This window comes from Penicillium chrysogenum (genome assembly GCF_028827035.1).
Source record: "Penicillium chrysogenum strain IBT 35668 chromosome Unknown utg000005l_segment0_segment0, whole genome shotgun sequence".
Classification (NCBI taxonomy): domain Eukaryota; kingdom Fungi; phylum Ascomycota; class Eurotiomycetes; order Eurotiales; family Aspergillaceae; genus Penicillium; species Penicillium chrysogenum.
In genome coordinates, this window is record NW_026622753.1 from 911,584 (window position 1) to 926,714 (window position 15,131).

The 15,131-nt window shown below is 50.6% G+C and overlaps 5 protein-coding genes across 5 annotated transcripts; 3 read left to right on the plus strand and 2 right to left on the minus strand.

Moving 5' to 3' along the window:
- Positions 1-842: 842 nt before the first annotated feature.
- On the plus strand, positions 843-2,709 carry N7489_008738 (sugar porter family MFS transporter; the record flags this gene model as incomplete). The annotated part of the gene is made up of 4 exons (XM_056714488.1): positions 843-1,154; positions 1,208-1,464; positions 1,530-1,947; positions 2,002-2,709. 4 exons carry the CDS (start codon positions 843-845, stop codon positions 2,707-2,709), a joined length of 1,695 nt encoding a protein of 564 aa, XP_056562110.1.
- A 186-nt stretch (positions 2,710-2,895) lies between these two features.
- Positions 2,896-5,121, minus strand: N7489_008739 (putative phenol 2-monooxygenase; the record flags this gene model as incomplete). The annotated part of the gene is made up of 5 exons (XM_056714489.1): positions 2,896-4,115; positions 4,176-4,210; positions 4,268-4,758; positions 4,819-5,032; positions 5,081-5,121. 5 exons carry the CDS (start codon positions 5,119-5,121, stop codon positions 2,896-2,898), a joined length of 2,001 nt encoding a protein of 666 aa, XP_056562111.1.
- A 1,834-nt stretch (positions 5,122-6,955) lies between these two features.
- tktA (transketolase tktA) lies at positions 6,956-9,415 on the plus strand (the record flags this gene model as incomplete). The annotated part of the gene is made up of 7 exons (XM_056714490.1): positions 6,956-7,009; positions 7,141-7,283; positions 7,398-7,482; positions 7,531-7,825; positions 7,887-8,940; positions 9,008-9,251; positions 9,302-9,415. 7 exons carry the CDS (start codon positions 6,956-6,958, stop codon positions 9,413-9,415), a joined length of 1,989 nt encoding a protein of 662 aa, XP_056562112.1.
- A 184-nt stretch (positions 9,416-9,599) lies between these two features.
- Positions 9,600-10,607, minus strand: N7489_008741 (uncharacterized protein; the record flags this gene model as incomplete). Its single annotated transcript, XM_056714491.1, has 1 exon — positions 9,600-10,607. The coding sequence occupies one exon, from the start codon at positions 10,605-10,607 to the stop codon at positions 9,600-9,602; it is 1,008 nt and encodes a 335-aa protein (XP_056562113.1).
- A 2,867-nt stretch (positions 10,608-13,474) lies between these two features.
- N7489_008742 (uncharacterized protein) lies at positions 13,475-14,519 on the plus strand (the record flags this gene model as incomplete). Its single annotated transcript, XM_056714492.1, has 3 exons — positions 13,475-13,992; positions 14,029-14,275; positions 14,328-14,519. 3 exons carry the CDS (start codon positions 13,475-13,477, stop codon positions 14,517-14,519), a joined length of 957 nt encoding a protein of 318 aa, XP_056562114.1.
- Between the last annotated feature and the right edge of the window lie 612 nt (positions 14,520-15,131).

The window sequence follows — 15,131 nt, forward strand, 5'->3', positions numbered from 1 at the left end:
TTCGAGACGTTTCTCCCATTTTGCCTGGTAGATTGTAGATTGTACCCGGAGTACCCGATTGAATCGACCATTTCTAGCAAATTTGGTGGCGTAACCAGGTCAACAGAGCGCCCAGAATCCAGGACTGCAGTTTTATCAAGCCTATAATTGTGTCTCAAGTAGTATTATTCCTGCGGTAATGTCTAAAAAGGTCGAAGCGTTAGTATTCTCTACGGGGCGGCATCAAAAGGTGCGCTCATGGAAAACACCTCTCTTGACTTTCTGCACTCACTGGTACATTTTGCTATCAAGACTATGATAATTGTACTTCGACAATATATTGTCCTATCCTCTTGAACATTACCGTAAAAGTGCGGTCAATGCCAAGCTTTGCCACCGATTGCATCACTACTTCTCCAGACTCCCATCGCGTGGCTCGCTTCCCCAGAAATATCATTCGTTCCCAGGAAAAAAAAAGGATCACGAGCACCCAGAGGGCCGAGACTTCCGCGCCACAGAAAACCTTTGGGCGTGGAGTCTGGAGTTGATATGTTGACCAACAGCAACGATGAACCACCCAAACACCCCGTAGCCGAATGGGTGAACGTGCCAAATCCGTTTACTTGCGGGGATGTGAGCAGGCTTGAAGTTCGCATACCTGGGCCCTCGGATCAACGTGTCATCGGTGTCCTCGATCGTATGAGCCCCTGAGAAACTCGCCTTCCATCACTGCCCCCATATTGCCTAGCCTTGGCTTTCTTGGTTAGGAACTGTATAAGAAGGGTCGATCCGGTACAACATGGATCCCCCAAAATTTAATTTCCAGTAGCAGATATCACAAGCAAGTAGGACCCACTGGCACTATGTTCGATAAGGTCTTCAAAAAGCGTCCGCAAGACCTCTATGCAGGCTCCCAGACCCCTGGGGAGTCTATTTCCACAAATGGACACGAGAAAGGTCCCGGTGATGTCGTCGACACACCTATTCCGCTTCTCACTTGGCGCTCATTCATTATGGGCATTCTCGTCTCTATGGGCGGTTTCCTTTTCGGTTACGACACTGGTCAGATCTCTGGCTTCTTGGAAATGGACAACTTCCTCAGGCGCTATGGTCAACTTCAATCGGATGGGACCTATCATTTCAGTCATGTCCGTTCGGGTCTCATTGTTGCCTTGGTAAGCGGCGTGCCCTTTACCGTTTCTTGCTCATAGCTAATACGGCCCTACAGCTGTCGATTGGTACTCTGATGGGAGCTTTAGTCGCAGCACCCATCGCTGACCGTATCGGACGAAAGTGGTGTATCAGTTGGTGGTCTCTGATGGTGTGCATTGGAATCACCGTCCAGATGTCCGCACCTTCTGGCAAGTGGTACCAGGTCGCCGTGGGTCGTTGGGTTGCTGGGCTCGGAGTCGGTGCAATCTCTCTACTCGTACCTATGTATCAAGCCGAATCAGGACCGAGGCACATTCGAGGATCGCTGATTAGGTACGTCGAATGGCCGGGCCTGGGTCCTTCACATGTGTTGATTATCGCATACTAACTCTTCTCAGTACATATCAGCTGTTCATCACACTCGGAATCTTCGTTGCTAACTGTATCAATTTTGGGACCGAAGGTCGCCCCGACCCCGGTTCATGGCGTATCCCTATGGGTGTCACATACATTTGGGCCGCAATTCTTGGTCTTGGTATGATGTTCTTCCCTGAAAGTCCACGGTATGACTACCGTCACGGCAAGGTGGATAAAGCTATGGACACTCTTTCCAAAGTCTACGGTGTCCCTCGTAACCACCGCGCTCTCCACATCGAGTTCGATGAAATCCAACAGAAATACGAGGAAGAGAAGCGCAACGGGAAGGTTACCTGGATGCAGATGTTCCGTGCTCCGACGATGGCGTACCGGATTGCTGTTGGCGTCGCCCTGCAAGCACTCCAGCAGCTGACAGGTGCTAACTACTTCTTCTATTATGTGAGATACGAGATCATTAACACAGAGGAAAGAGAACCAACTAACACCTATTAGGGAACAACGATCTTCAAAGGTGCTGGGATCGAGAATAGTTATGTCACGCAGATGATTCTAGGAGCCGTCAACTTCGGAACGACATTCCTTGGTCTCTACCTAATTGAGCACTGGGGCCGACGCCGTTCTCTTATAACCGGTGCGCTATGGATGTTCGTCTGCTTCATGATCTTTGCCTCGGTGGGCCATTTCTCCCTGGATCACGAGTTCCCCGAGAGAACTAAGACTGCCGGTGTGATTATGGTGGTCTTTGCCTGCCTGTTCATTCTTGGCTTTGCCAGTACCTGGGGTCCCATGGTATGGACGATCATCGCCGAGTTGTATCCTTCGCAATATCGTGCGCAAGCCATGTCTCTGGCGACTGCATCGAACTGGCTCTGGAACTTCCTCCTTGCCTTCTTCACTCCATTTATTACCGGTGCCATTGACTTCCGCTTCGGCTATGTCTTCGCTGGATGTCTTTTCCTTGCCGCAGGTCTGGTTTACTTCGCCGTTATGGAGGGACAGGGCCGTACTCTGGAGGAGATTGATACTATGTACCGCCTGAAGGTGAAGCCGTGGAAAAGCTCGAAGTTCGTGTTCCCTGCTAGTCCAGAAGTCATCCGCGACTCGCTTGATAAAGGGGATGCGCCTAGGTCGTCTCATGTTGCCGATCCTACTACTGAACTACGAGAAGATGGGTCATCGGTGCCTGAGACTCGCGTGTAAGCATGAAGGGGACTGTGGAGTTGCGAGGGGTTTTGTCAGATTATAATTGTGAATGTACCAATAGTCTCGTTTTCCTTTCAGCACATAATTGTTTATTCAACCGACAAGCACTTCGAAGCCATATCAATTGGAACAATTCATTTAGAAGTCGACCTATCGTATTCCCATTGCCTTGTGTGCTATTCTCTAGAGGGCTGGGTGAACTCCGTTTGTCGACGACTTCTTCACAAGGATTCCATCCAAGTACTGCGTCAATTCCTCCACATCTCCAAGTTCACCCACCCATCCGATATATTGATCCGGGCGAACGACCACCAGCGCCCCAAGAACCCGGTCAACACCCCACTTCTCATATGCTGTTCCATCACAATAACGATCAAAGATGCAAGCATCATCACACCAAATCTTGTCATATGCCCACCCTGTCACCCGGTCGAATGGACGCAGAACCTCCGGGAAATCAAACAATTCTACCTCTTTCCAAGGCGAAGCATGAATGGTGAGTACATCAACAGGACTCTTGAACCGACCTGGGATTTCCAAGTAGCGACTCAGTGGTGAAACGCTCGACCCAGGCTGTCCAGCCAAAACCCGAGCCAAGGTCTCGAGGCGTTGTTTCTGCATTGGGTTTCGTATATCCCCAGCTAAGACTAGAATGCGGAAGGGCCCATCGCTTTCCAAGACTCTTGTTGTCCATAGTGCCCCGCCATCAGCCTGATTGCGGAGCTTCACCGGCCGGACTCTCTCCCCAGGAATCATGTGTCGTGCAAAGGCAAATTCAGCGTTGTCTTCGGCTTTCCGAACAAGACTGCTCGCGGGGTAAAAGACTTTCCAACCGTCAGCGAAGTCCTCGAACCTCCCTCCAATACGGGCAATGTCCGAAGCTTTCGTATCTGCCACTCCAGGTTTCCGATCAGTAAACATAGGCGACCAATGGCGATCAAAGTCAAGCAACATCTCCGCAAGCGGGTGTCTCTCCGAAGCATAAGTCTCAAGAACCTCAGGCTTGAGCGTACCCGCCACAACAAGTGCAATTTTCCATCCAACATTGAACCCATCCTGCATACTCATGTTCATCCCGAGACCCATCTTAGGTGAGTGCGTGTGCACCGCATCACCAGCAAGGAAGATCCGGTTGTCCTTCGTGGATTGTGTGGCAATCCGCTGCCCGACTTGGTACACCGTCCACCAGCTACATTCCTTGAAGTCGAATGTGAATGGGGCAAGGATGGCTTGCACGCGCGCGCGGATTAGCTCCCGCGTAATTTTTGAGCGATCGAATCGGTCAGTTGCACCTGCTTCGCAGGTCTGCACGGGGACGTAGAAGCGGACTAAGCCGCGCTCCCGTGGGATCACGAGGATCGTGCCTGCGGCGTTGTTGACGACGCTTACGCGGCGGATGTCCGCTAAATTCATATTCAGTGGGTGTCATTGAGAGCGCAGCGTACATGGCGGGTAGTACTTACGGAAGTCGGTAAGGGGTATCACGTCTATAACGCCCCTGTATATGTGGTCGTATTAGCTTTTGTGGCGCGGGTTTATATTGAGTACCACTAACCATATATGGTCCGTGTTAGACCCTTCAACGGGGATGTTCAGCTGTTTTCTCGTCCAGCTGTGGGCACCATCACACCCGATCAGATACTTGGCTTTGATAGTCTCAACCTGAGTCCTCTGCGGCTTTCTGCGCGGGGCTAGATCGGCCCAGTCATCAGGAAGCAAGTTACTGCGGTTCACCACGTTGCCAGCAGCTTCGGCGCCATTTTCAATTTCCTGTCCGCACAGCGGATTCGAATCATCCTCCCCGAGGACTCGGACCTTGACAGTGATAGGATACGAGTTGGGATCATTACTCAATTCCTCGTCGTATTCCAAAGAGTCGGCGATCACGCTCCGTTCCACATCGAGATCGGAGTGCTCTCGAATACTATCGAGAATGAACCTTTCAATACGTCCTTGGTTCAAGCGTGTATTGTGGAAAGGTGACTCGTCGACTCTGAAGATGTCAATTTGAGCCTGTCGGATGATATTTCCCTGCGGACCGGGGACCTATTTGTTCGTGGCGTTGTCAGGCAAGCCCTACTCTCGGTGGAAAACAAGGTGACACACCCAAATGTTCGCCTCGGTGGAGATAGATCCTTCCTGTATAACACGGTGCTGGAAACCCATGCTGTCGAACAACTCCAGGGTGCGTGCACGAAGCCCGTCTGCATGGCCTAGGAAGACCTTCGTGTCACGATTGTCGATAATTCGTGCATTGACTCCATAGCGGGCCATCCAGTACGCGGCCATCAGCCCGGATGGCCCAGCACCGATGATGAGACTGTGAAAGTGTGTTAGACTATGTTGGGTCAAGATATTGGGAACTTACACATCGGTTTGGGACTGTGTAGGCTTGTCTTCTACGTTCATGGTGGGCGACAATATATCTCGATATATCCGAACAGACTCTAAATGATGACCCTGGATAGATATGTGGACGCTGGTCCATTCGACGCAGATATCCTTTATATAAAATGATGTGGGCATGGTGCGCTACAAGATCCTACGACGAAGGGCCAGCCCCATGTAAGCTGACTGAAGTCACAGGTAACCCGGGGTTTGGAGGAACCCAAAATCGTGCCTCGTTCAAGGGCCTTCCGTGTTAATTTGTACACTCATCTTGTTTAAGCTCGATAGACAACGATGTTTATCACGAATTCCAACCAGTACGCTTCGATATCCAGGCCATATCAGTCAGCTTCCCTAGGTTCCTTCATGTTGTGACATGGAGTTGCTCCAGCTGAGTAGGCTAACTTCTAATGTACGCATGTAGTGCATGCTGACCTGACTACTATGTTGCTCAACCTGGGCTTGTACGATTGAATTTGAGGCGGGGGGGATTTTGACCGAAGTTCGCTCTCACACGTCGGAGCTGAGGTTCCGGGGGTGGCGATTGCATCGGAAGGGGATTTGAACATTTATTCATATTAAGGACGAAGAAAGCAATGCTAATGTTTCGATGCAAGCATTGTCTTCGGAATTTCATATTGGACTGGGGACTTCTCATCTTTGTCATGGGTGACTATGACTTCCCAGGGAAGCACGGCAAGGGTCTAGGTTGTATGCGTGCTTGAAGGGGGGATTGGAAGAAGACAGATTTATAGTAGGCAAGAATAGCTCGAGGTCCATCATATACAGACATCTCATATCTTAGCCAGAAATGTTTATAGTATCACATCGTTAAATGTATAGTTCAAATATACTTTGCACGTGACTCGATCATATCGCGCTACTCTCCTTTAGGCACACCGGGATGTCGATGGGTGAATTACCCAACGTTCCAGCAGCGACATTCATTTTCCCTGTGGGGGTTGTGTTAGAAATTCTTTGGAATTGCTATTCCACTTATATTCACAGATTCACATTGTCATTGGTGTTTCGATCTTTCCTCGGATTGGCCTGATTAGGGAATCCGATGCACGGCCACGTTTACAAGCTGGGTTGTCAAGGAGCTGTCAAGGAGCCTTGGAAGGCATCAATTCCATCCAAGCTGCTCTTTTTTCTGCTGAACAGCTGACCATCGGCACGGTTATTGAGGAGCCATCGATGGGAATTCGGCTAATTTCACACCGTAGAAAGGTCGGTTGAGAGTCGGAGCAGCGTCCTCCGGGCGGCTCCCGGTGTATACTAAAAGAACATGTGGATGTCAACCCGGAACAGTGTCGGAAAATGCGGGCCAGGTCACAACGGAAGAAACGGCTATTGATGCATTTCGAGAAATACAAGTACAGAGGTAAGTCGGGTTAACAAGTGTGATGTCCATTGGTATAATAGCGTGGCTTCATACATGAGACATATGTAGACTTCAAGGTTGTATAGTTGCAGGAGCCCGAGCCCCTCTGGTCGATGACTCAGCCCATGATGCAATGGATAAGTAAATATACAAGCACGGAGTATAGGAAAGGGCAATTGAATTGATTTAGCCTGTATGATATAGAGATACTCCCGTAAATAGGTTTCCTTCAATACTAATTTCTTAATTTCTCTGTTAAAATGTCCTTCTGTACCTAAGCTAGTCAGTTGAGCTGCAAGCCACTAAGTCCGCCACCCCACCCGACATCATACCCCCACCAACAAATACGTTCCCCTCCCTCTTCTCTTCTTCTCTCATCCATCTTCCCTCCAAACCATTCCCTTCACTCACAAATGTACGTATCTAGACTTCCTCTGGCTTTCTTCTCTAACGGTATTAGAATCCGCCATCATGGGTTACACTGATCTGGACCAGTTGGCTATCAACACCATCCGTGTTCTCGCGGTACGTCAACCTCTTCCGGCGAATCACCCCTCTGCTTCATGCGTTCAATTGGACCTAGATTGGGCTATTTAGTCTCAGATGGAGCTTCCATGCGTACATTCTGAGAAATTTGACTGACATTTCGCTATCAGGTTGATGCCACCTCTAAGGCTAACTCCGGTCACCCCGGTGCCCCTATGGGTATGGCCCCTGTGGCCCACGTTCTGTTCAACAAGTTCATGAACTTCAACCCCAAGAACCCTGACTGGGCCAACCGTGATCGTTTCGTTCTCTCGTATGTACTTTCTCCCCTCATCTAAAACCAAGTTGGATATGGCTTGGAACAGCCTTTCAACCCGAGAAGGAAACGACCGTGTCTCTAGAATACCCGCTGACCTCAATTGGATAGCAACGGCCACGGCTGCATGCTCCAGTATGCTCTGCTTCACCTCTTCGGATACGAGCTGTCAATGGATGACCTGAAGAACTTCCGTGTAAGTTCCTCCGAACCATGTACAGCAGCCTTTTGCTGATTTTAGTAGCAACTCGACAGCCCCACCCCCGGCCACCCCGAGGCTCACGACACCCCCGGTGTTGAGGTCACCACTGGTCCTCTTGGCCAGGGCTTCGCCAACGCTGTTGGTCTCGCCATGGCTCAGGCTCACTCCGGTGGTGTCTACAACAAGCCCGGCTTCGAGCTTTTCAACAACTACACCTACATGTTCTTCGGTGATGGTTGCGCTATGGAGGGTATTGCCAGCGAGGCTGCCTCTATGGCCGGTCACCTTAAGCTTGGCAACCTGATTGCCATCTACGATGACAACCACATCTCCATTGGTAAGATCGACTCTACTATCTCTCAACATAGGTATGAAATGCTGACAGGTTGTCTCCACAGACGGTGACACCAAGTGTGCCTTCACTGAGGACGTCATGAAGCGCTTCGAGGCTTACGGCTGGCACACCGAGTGGGTCAAGGATGGTGACAACGACCTCGCGGGTATCGAGGCTGCCATCCGCAAGTGTCAGCAGGTTACTGACAAGCCCTCCGTCATCAAACTGACCACCACCATTGGTTTCGGCTCCAAGCTTGCCGGTACCGGTGGTGTCCACGGCAACCCCCTCAAGGCCGACGATGCCCAGAGCGTTAAGAAGCTCTTCGGTTTCAACCCCGAGGAGAGCTTCGCTGTTCCCCAGCAGGTTTACGATATGTACCACCAGCACGCCGCTGAGGGTGCCGCCAAGGAGCAGGAGTGGAACCAGCTCTTCGAGAAGTACCAGGCTGAGCACAAGACCGAGGGTGCTGACCTTGCTCGCCGTCTTTCCGGCAAGCTGCCCGAGGGCTGGGAGAAGAAGCTCCCCGTCTACAAGCCCACTGATGCTGCCGTCGCTTCCCGTAAGCTCTCCGAGGCCTGTCTCGAGGCCATTCACGACGTCCTTCCCGAGCTGGTTTCTGGTTCCGCCGATCTGACTGGCTCTAACAACACCCGCTGGAAGAACGCCGTTGACTTCCAGCCCCCTGACCTTGGCATTGGCGAGTGGGCCGGTCGCTACATCCGCTACGGTGTGCGTGAGCACGCCATGGCTGCCGTCATGAACGGTCTCGCTGCCTACGGCACCATCATCCCCGCCGGTGGTACTTTCCTGAACTTCGTCTCATACGCCGCCGGTGCCCTCCGCCTGTCAGCCCTGTCCCGCGTCCGTGTCATCCACATCGCTACCCACGACTCCATCGGTCTGGGTGAGGACGGCCCCACTCACCAGCCTATTGAGACTCTGGCTCACTTCCGTGCCCTCCCCAACTGCATGGTCTGGCGTCCCGCTGACGGCAACGAGACCAGCGCTGCCTACTACTCCGCCATCACCTCCAAGCACACTCCTACCGTCATGGCTCTTACCCGCCAGAACCTGCCCCAGCTTGAGCTCTCCACCATTGAGAGCGCCCTGAAGGGGTGGTTACGTCGCCGTCAACACCCCTAACGCTGCCGTCACCATTGTCTCCACTGGTTCTGAGGTCAGCATCGCCATTGAGGCTGCCACCTACCTCCAGGAGAAGCACGGTGTCGCTGCCCGTGTTGTGTCCATTCCTTGCTTCGAGGTCTTCGATGCTCAGTCCAAGGAGTACCGTCTCCAGGTCCTGCCCGATGGCATTCCCGTGCTGTCCGTTGAGGCCTGCTCCACTATGGGTTGGGAGCGCTACTCGCACGAGCAGTTCGGTCTCAACCGCTTCGGTGCTTCCGGTCCCTACAAGGAGGTGTACGCCGTAAGTTATCGCCACTCATGTTTCTATTACTCTTTACTGATTATTCGCAGAAATTCGAGTTCACCCCCGAGGGCATCAGCAAGCGTGCTCTTGCCACCATCGACTTCTACAAGGGCGTCCCCGTGCGCTCGCCCATTAACCGTGCTTTCCAGCAGATCCTGTAAGGAACGGAACGAATATGACGTAACAAAATGTTTTGGTTTTTTAATAGAGGAGCTATGGCCCTCTAGATATACAAGAATGCGAATAGAGCACTCTATTGTTCACATCTTCAGTAACCCTAAAGTCTACCTAGGTAATCATGCCCGTAGATTACATATCCTCTACCTACCTAGGTAACAAATTCGATCACAACTCACCCCATTTCTTCTTCTGCAACTCCACAACATCCCTCAACATCTCCTCTTTCTTCTTCCTCGTCTCAGGGGTATAAGGCCCATAGGCATCTTCAGTCTGCTTAATAACCACGTCCTTCCATGTTTGTTCGCCCTGAATATCAATCTGACCCAACTCCCCCCACACATCCTGAATTGTCGGCGTAAGCTTCTGCAAAAACGCCCCAATCCCACCTTCCCCACCACCAGCATGATAACTCTCAAACACACCACTACCAGCCCACCGCGGCCCCAAGCTAGCCGTAACAAGGGAATCCAAATCCTTCGCCGAGACAACCCCCTCACCAACAAGATAACACGCCTCCCTCAGCAGTGCAAAAGCAAGTCTATTCCCCACAAACCCGGGAATCTCCTTGTGTAGCGTGATAGGCCGGTAATGCTGCGAAGCCGACTGATCCCTACCCGAAGCCCCGGGACCAGGTACATCGCCGAAATACTTCCTCGCGAACTCGATCCTCTCAGGATTAGTCTCAGGCCCAGGCACGATTTCAATAAGCGGCATCAGATGCGGCGGGTTGAACGGGTGCGCCACGAGCAACCGCTCAGCAACACGGTCCGCGGCCTCACACCCGGATGCTTGTACCGAGGCTGAAATTCCAGATGAACTACTCCACAAGTGGACATCCGGGCCAGTGAGACCGGCAACTTCCTTCCAGAGAGCTTGTTTCGAGGCTGTGACTTCCGGGCTCTGTTCTTGGATGATGTTTGCGTTTTGGATGGCTTCCGCGACGGTGCTGGCGAGTTTTAGACGGGATGTGCGGAGCAGGTCGTCGATTAGAGTGGTCGATTCGGGACAATCGAGGAGGGAGGGGAGGGTGCTCCGGATCTGGGATTCGTAGTTGGGTCGTGGGTCGTAGACTGTTATGCTGGTGTCTGGGCGTCGGAGATGCATTGCTAGCATTGAGAGGCCAATTGTGCCTAGGCCTAGTAGGGCGATTCGGTGGGGATATTCTGTAGCCATGGCTTTTTATTTTGGGGTCTTTAGGTTGTTCAGGTGTGTTAGTAGAGGGAGAAAGAGAAGAATAGAGGTGTGTATAGACCTCATGGTCTCGGAGATGTTCGCCGATTAGTGGGGAAGTGCGGGGAGCGGTCTAGAGCTCCGGGGGTTGGATGTCTTATATGACTGCACTATGCAATCCCTATGCAATATGCATGTAGGTACTTAGACGTAGCCCGGGTTATATCACATTTCCGTGTATAATTTATGCTTTATACCGTCTTCATGCACATCTAAAAGGCATTTGAAAGGCATCTGAGAACCATCTGAGAGGCATCTGAAAGGCATCTGAGAACCATCTGAGAGGTATCTGAGAGGTATCTGAGAGGCATCTGAGAGGCATCTAAAAGGCATCTGAAAGGCATCTGAAAGGCATCTGAAAGGCATCTGAAAGGCATCTGAAAGGCATCTGAAAGGCATCTGAAAGGCATCTGAAAGTCTGAAAGGCATCTGAAAGTCTGAAAGGCATCTGAAAGGCATCTGAGAACCATCTGAGAACCATCTGAGAGGCATCTGAGAGGCATCTGAGAGGCATCTGAAAGGCATCTGAAAGGCATCTGAAAGGCATCTGAAAGTCTGAAAGGCATCTGAAAGGCATCTGAAAGGCATCTGAGAACCATCTAAGAGGTATCTGAGAGGCATCTGAGAACCATCTAAAAGGCATCTGAAAGGCATCTGAAAACATCTACTTAGATCAAACTATACTCGACTGATCAAAACAACTTCAATTTACTTTCATGCTATAAAATATATAGAGATCAACTAGGATCTAAATGATTTATCACTTTCAAGGGGCCAAACCCATACTAAAATCAAGAGAAGGTACGTGACCTGCGTGCCTGCCTCTAGAGTATATAAATAGACTCACTTCTCCTAGCCCTCTAGATCATTTGTTTCCTCATACACCCCACCTGGGCACCTGGGCATCTGGGCAAAATCGCATCAAAGAATATTTGAACCGTCAACCACCACGGTTCACCACATCACCTTTATTTGCGTGTTTGTGTTGGTTGCTATCATTGCAACCCTCGGCTACGCTGTCTGGTCAAAACGGTATGTGCAGCTTGCTATATTCCATCATATTTGTCCATCGTGCTAAGAGATATCATTACGATGCCAGAGAACTAAAGAAAAGCTACCCACAAAGGGCCCTCACAGAGGGCTGTGAACAGCAGCTCAGAAAATGGCAGAAATGTCAGCAACTCCGAAGCTGATATGAGCAGTATAGGAATCAGGAAAGACCTAGGTATATCAACCAAGGATATCTGGCTCTAGGGAAAGGCATTGCGGGTCCCCCGGGCCGCCCCTGATGCCGCCCCCGCTCCTGGTAAGCCTTACCTCTCTATCCCTCTACCCTGCCGCTATACCCCTTGCTCCGTGTGCTCTGTTGCTTCCGCGTGTCTGTTGCTCTTCCTAATTCTGAAATCCGATGACCACGATGCCCCCAACGCCTAGCACGTAATCATTCAGGCACACACTGACATATTATGTAGTCCTACTGCACGCAGTGCCGGACATACGGCCACAGTGACGCAACTTGCCACTGGATGGCAAGAATGGCGGTCATGATCCGCCATGTGACCGCGCCGCTGCCAGTAAGATCATGCCTTAGTATCCTTCAAAGGGACCATGTTGACTTGGAGGGTCACTGGCATAGAACAAGCGGAAGGCCCACCGGGCCGGCAAGGGTATGTTCTGTTGTTTCGCTGAATCGGATTATCATTCCATGATACAAGCACTCCCTCTCTTGCTGTTGCTTCGTCCCTGTTGCTATGCGCCTCGTCCCTGTTGCCGCCTACAGTGTCTTGAGACAGACAACTAACTCCTATATTAGGCCGACGTGCAAACAGGGGTACGTATGATATTCCGATTCAATCTGAGCGAGCAAGTTCTGACCCACATCGTCTGCTTAGCCCGAAACAATCGTGGTAAGCCTTTCCCCTCTCTATCCCTCTACCCGATTTCTGTGCCCCTGCTACGAGTGCTCTGGTGCTATATGAGTGCTCTGGCGCTGCGTATGCACTGGTGCCGCTTGTGCGCTGGCCGGGTTTATACGCAGAACATCGAGTCAGTTTTTATCCCTATAGGAACAGATATTAATCAATATAAATAGATGCCCCAGCCCCCCCGCCCCCCCCACAAAACGCCCCAAACGCCACGCCCCCCCGGCCGCTGATGGTATGCCTTACCTCTCTATCCCTCTACCCTGCCGCTATACCCCTTGCTCCGCGTGCTCCGGTGCTCCGTGTGCTCCGTGTGCTCTGCCTGCTCTGTTGCTCATGTTACTGGACAAATATGCTAATAGTTAGTTAGGGGCCAACGAGGCTGCAGGCACCGTCCCCCCTAAGGGGGATTAAAGACCCCTAAGCCATTGGTCGCTCGTCGCAATTTTTATTTTTATTTTTTGTATTTACATAGCGACGGGCTGCGGCCCTTTCTGAAATGAGAGGAACTTTCGTGTGCCCTGCGGGCCGTTTGAAATACTTCTTCTAATTGTAGAACGGAACGGTAGACAGGATCTAACAACAGAGCACTAACTGTCAGAAATCAGGTGTAATGTGAGCCTACAGTGCAAATCACAAATGTGTAAAATTGATACTTTTGCCGGGTTTCTTCCAGCTTACAATGGTCACCTCCGAACGGGACAAAAGCTATTACTCATAACCAGTGAAAGGTTGGAAGATGTACCTACCTAGGTACCCAACCTACATAGGCACCTAGGTACACCTGGACATCCATGGATGTATAGTAGTGACATAATAGCGAGCGAGTTACCAACCTACAACGCCGCCTATTCCTCCGGAGGCCTAATTCCATTATCTTCCTTCAAAATGACTGAATCACGAAGTCAACCTCATGCCTTTCTCAAGTCCCTCTTCCAAAGACTTGAAGACCTTGAGCCTGATTTCCCTTCCCCTGAAGACCTTCAGGGACTTGGAATCCAAACATTTGAAGTGCCCTTCGACCCGGACGAAGAAACTCTCAAATTTGACCCGTGCTTCTTTCGACCACACCCAGATAAACTCCTTGAAAGATATCCTATCCATCCTGAAGTGGAACAGGATTATCGTGAGAGTTATCTGAAGATAACACGTGCCCGCACCATACAGGAATACATGGAAGATTCCCCAACGGAATATCCCCCACACACCGCGCCAATACTTGAGAATCTCACGTGGATGGACCGTGATGACTATGAGTTTGACAACATTGAGTACGACCAAGCCCGGGAGATAGAGAGAGTTATCAGTTGTCACCTGGATACGCAAAGACAAGGACCATCCGATTACTTCACGCTTGAACAACTTAGGAACCAAGAATATTGGAGGCCAGTGGACTACAAATCATTGTATTTACACTGATATTTGGAACTAACGACTTATAGCCCGGACTACGAAGCAGGCGATCCTTCCCCTTTGGAGGATTATACAGCACCAAGAACATGGGGAGTGGTCAGTCCTTACCGATACACCGATCGCCCTCTCAAGCCTCACTCGCTTATGTCAAGTCTTGCTCACATTCGTCCTACTGAGACACGCCGAGGAATCACTACACATGAGCTGAGCGCTATTGTGTGCACGATGCTCCTTCGAGTAAATCACAAACCTTTCCGTAGATGCCGCATCCATCCAGTAAGTGTCTCCACGTCGTGTTATAGTGTGATGGTATCTAAACCCTATATAGGTTTTGGTTTTCTCTTACATGGGCGGTCAACAGGGGAGAATCATTCAGGCCTTGTATGATGGAAAGAAGATGATCTTGCAGTGCTCGCAACTATGGAACTTCGGGGACGAAGAAAAAGCTCCTGTGGAATTGTTCGTTCGGTATCGTTTGTGTGAGCCAGTCGGTGGTACGTACACATTGTCTATTAGATAAGATGATGTTTCATTACTCTGTTGAATCGTAACTAGCGACTTGGCTACCTACATCAGAATGCTTCCAAAATGAAATTGATCCGTCTGTTCCATTATTCCAGAATTAGGAGTAGGACACTGTTGGCACACCAAACCCCTTTTGCCACCCATCTTTCAATGCAAGTGCCATTTATTATGATATCACCATTGTAGAATCACAACCTCCGAACTACTTCTTACATACTGATTTCGGAGAGAGAAATAATCCAAAAATAGCGGCAGCGCGACTTCTCCCCTCGACTTCTCTTGGTAAGGACTGGTTCGAAGAAGTAAATCAGGATTGGTAAGAGACTTCAAGATACAGGCTAAAAGTGCAAGGTCCAATTGACAGTTCATCAACGTGAGAATAAAACCTTGATGCCAATTCGCGGCCTTATTGATGAGGCCTCCGATGCCAACTATATACCTGACTCCCGAGGTCGGCTTAATTTGGAAGGAACCAAGGGTTCACCACCGACGTGTATGGACAACCTGGAAGCTCTTGCCCTTACAAAATACTCTGAATAACAAGGGCTCAAGGAACCGGACGAGGAGGGGAAGGCGCAATGCAGAGCCCAACACATGACCTCGAGAT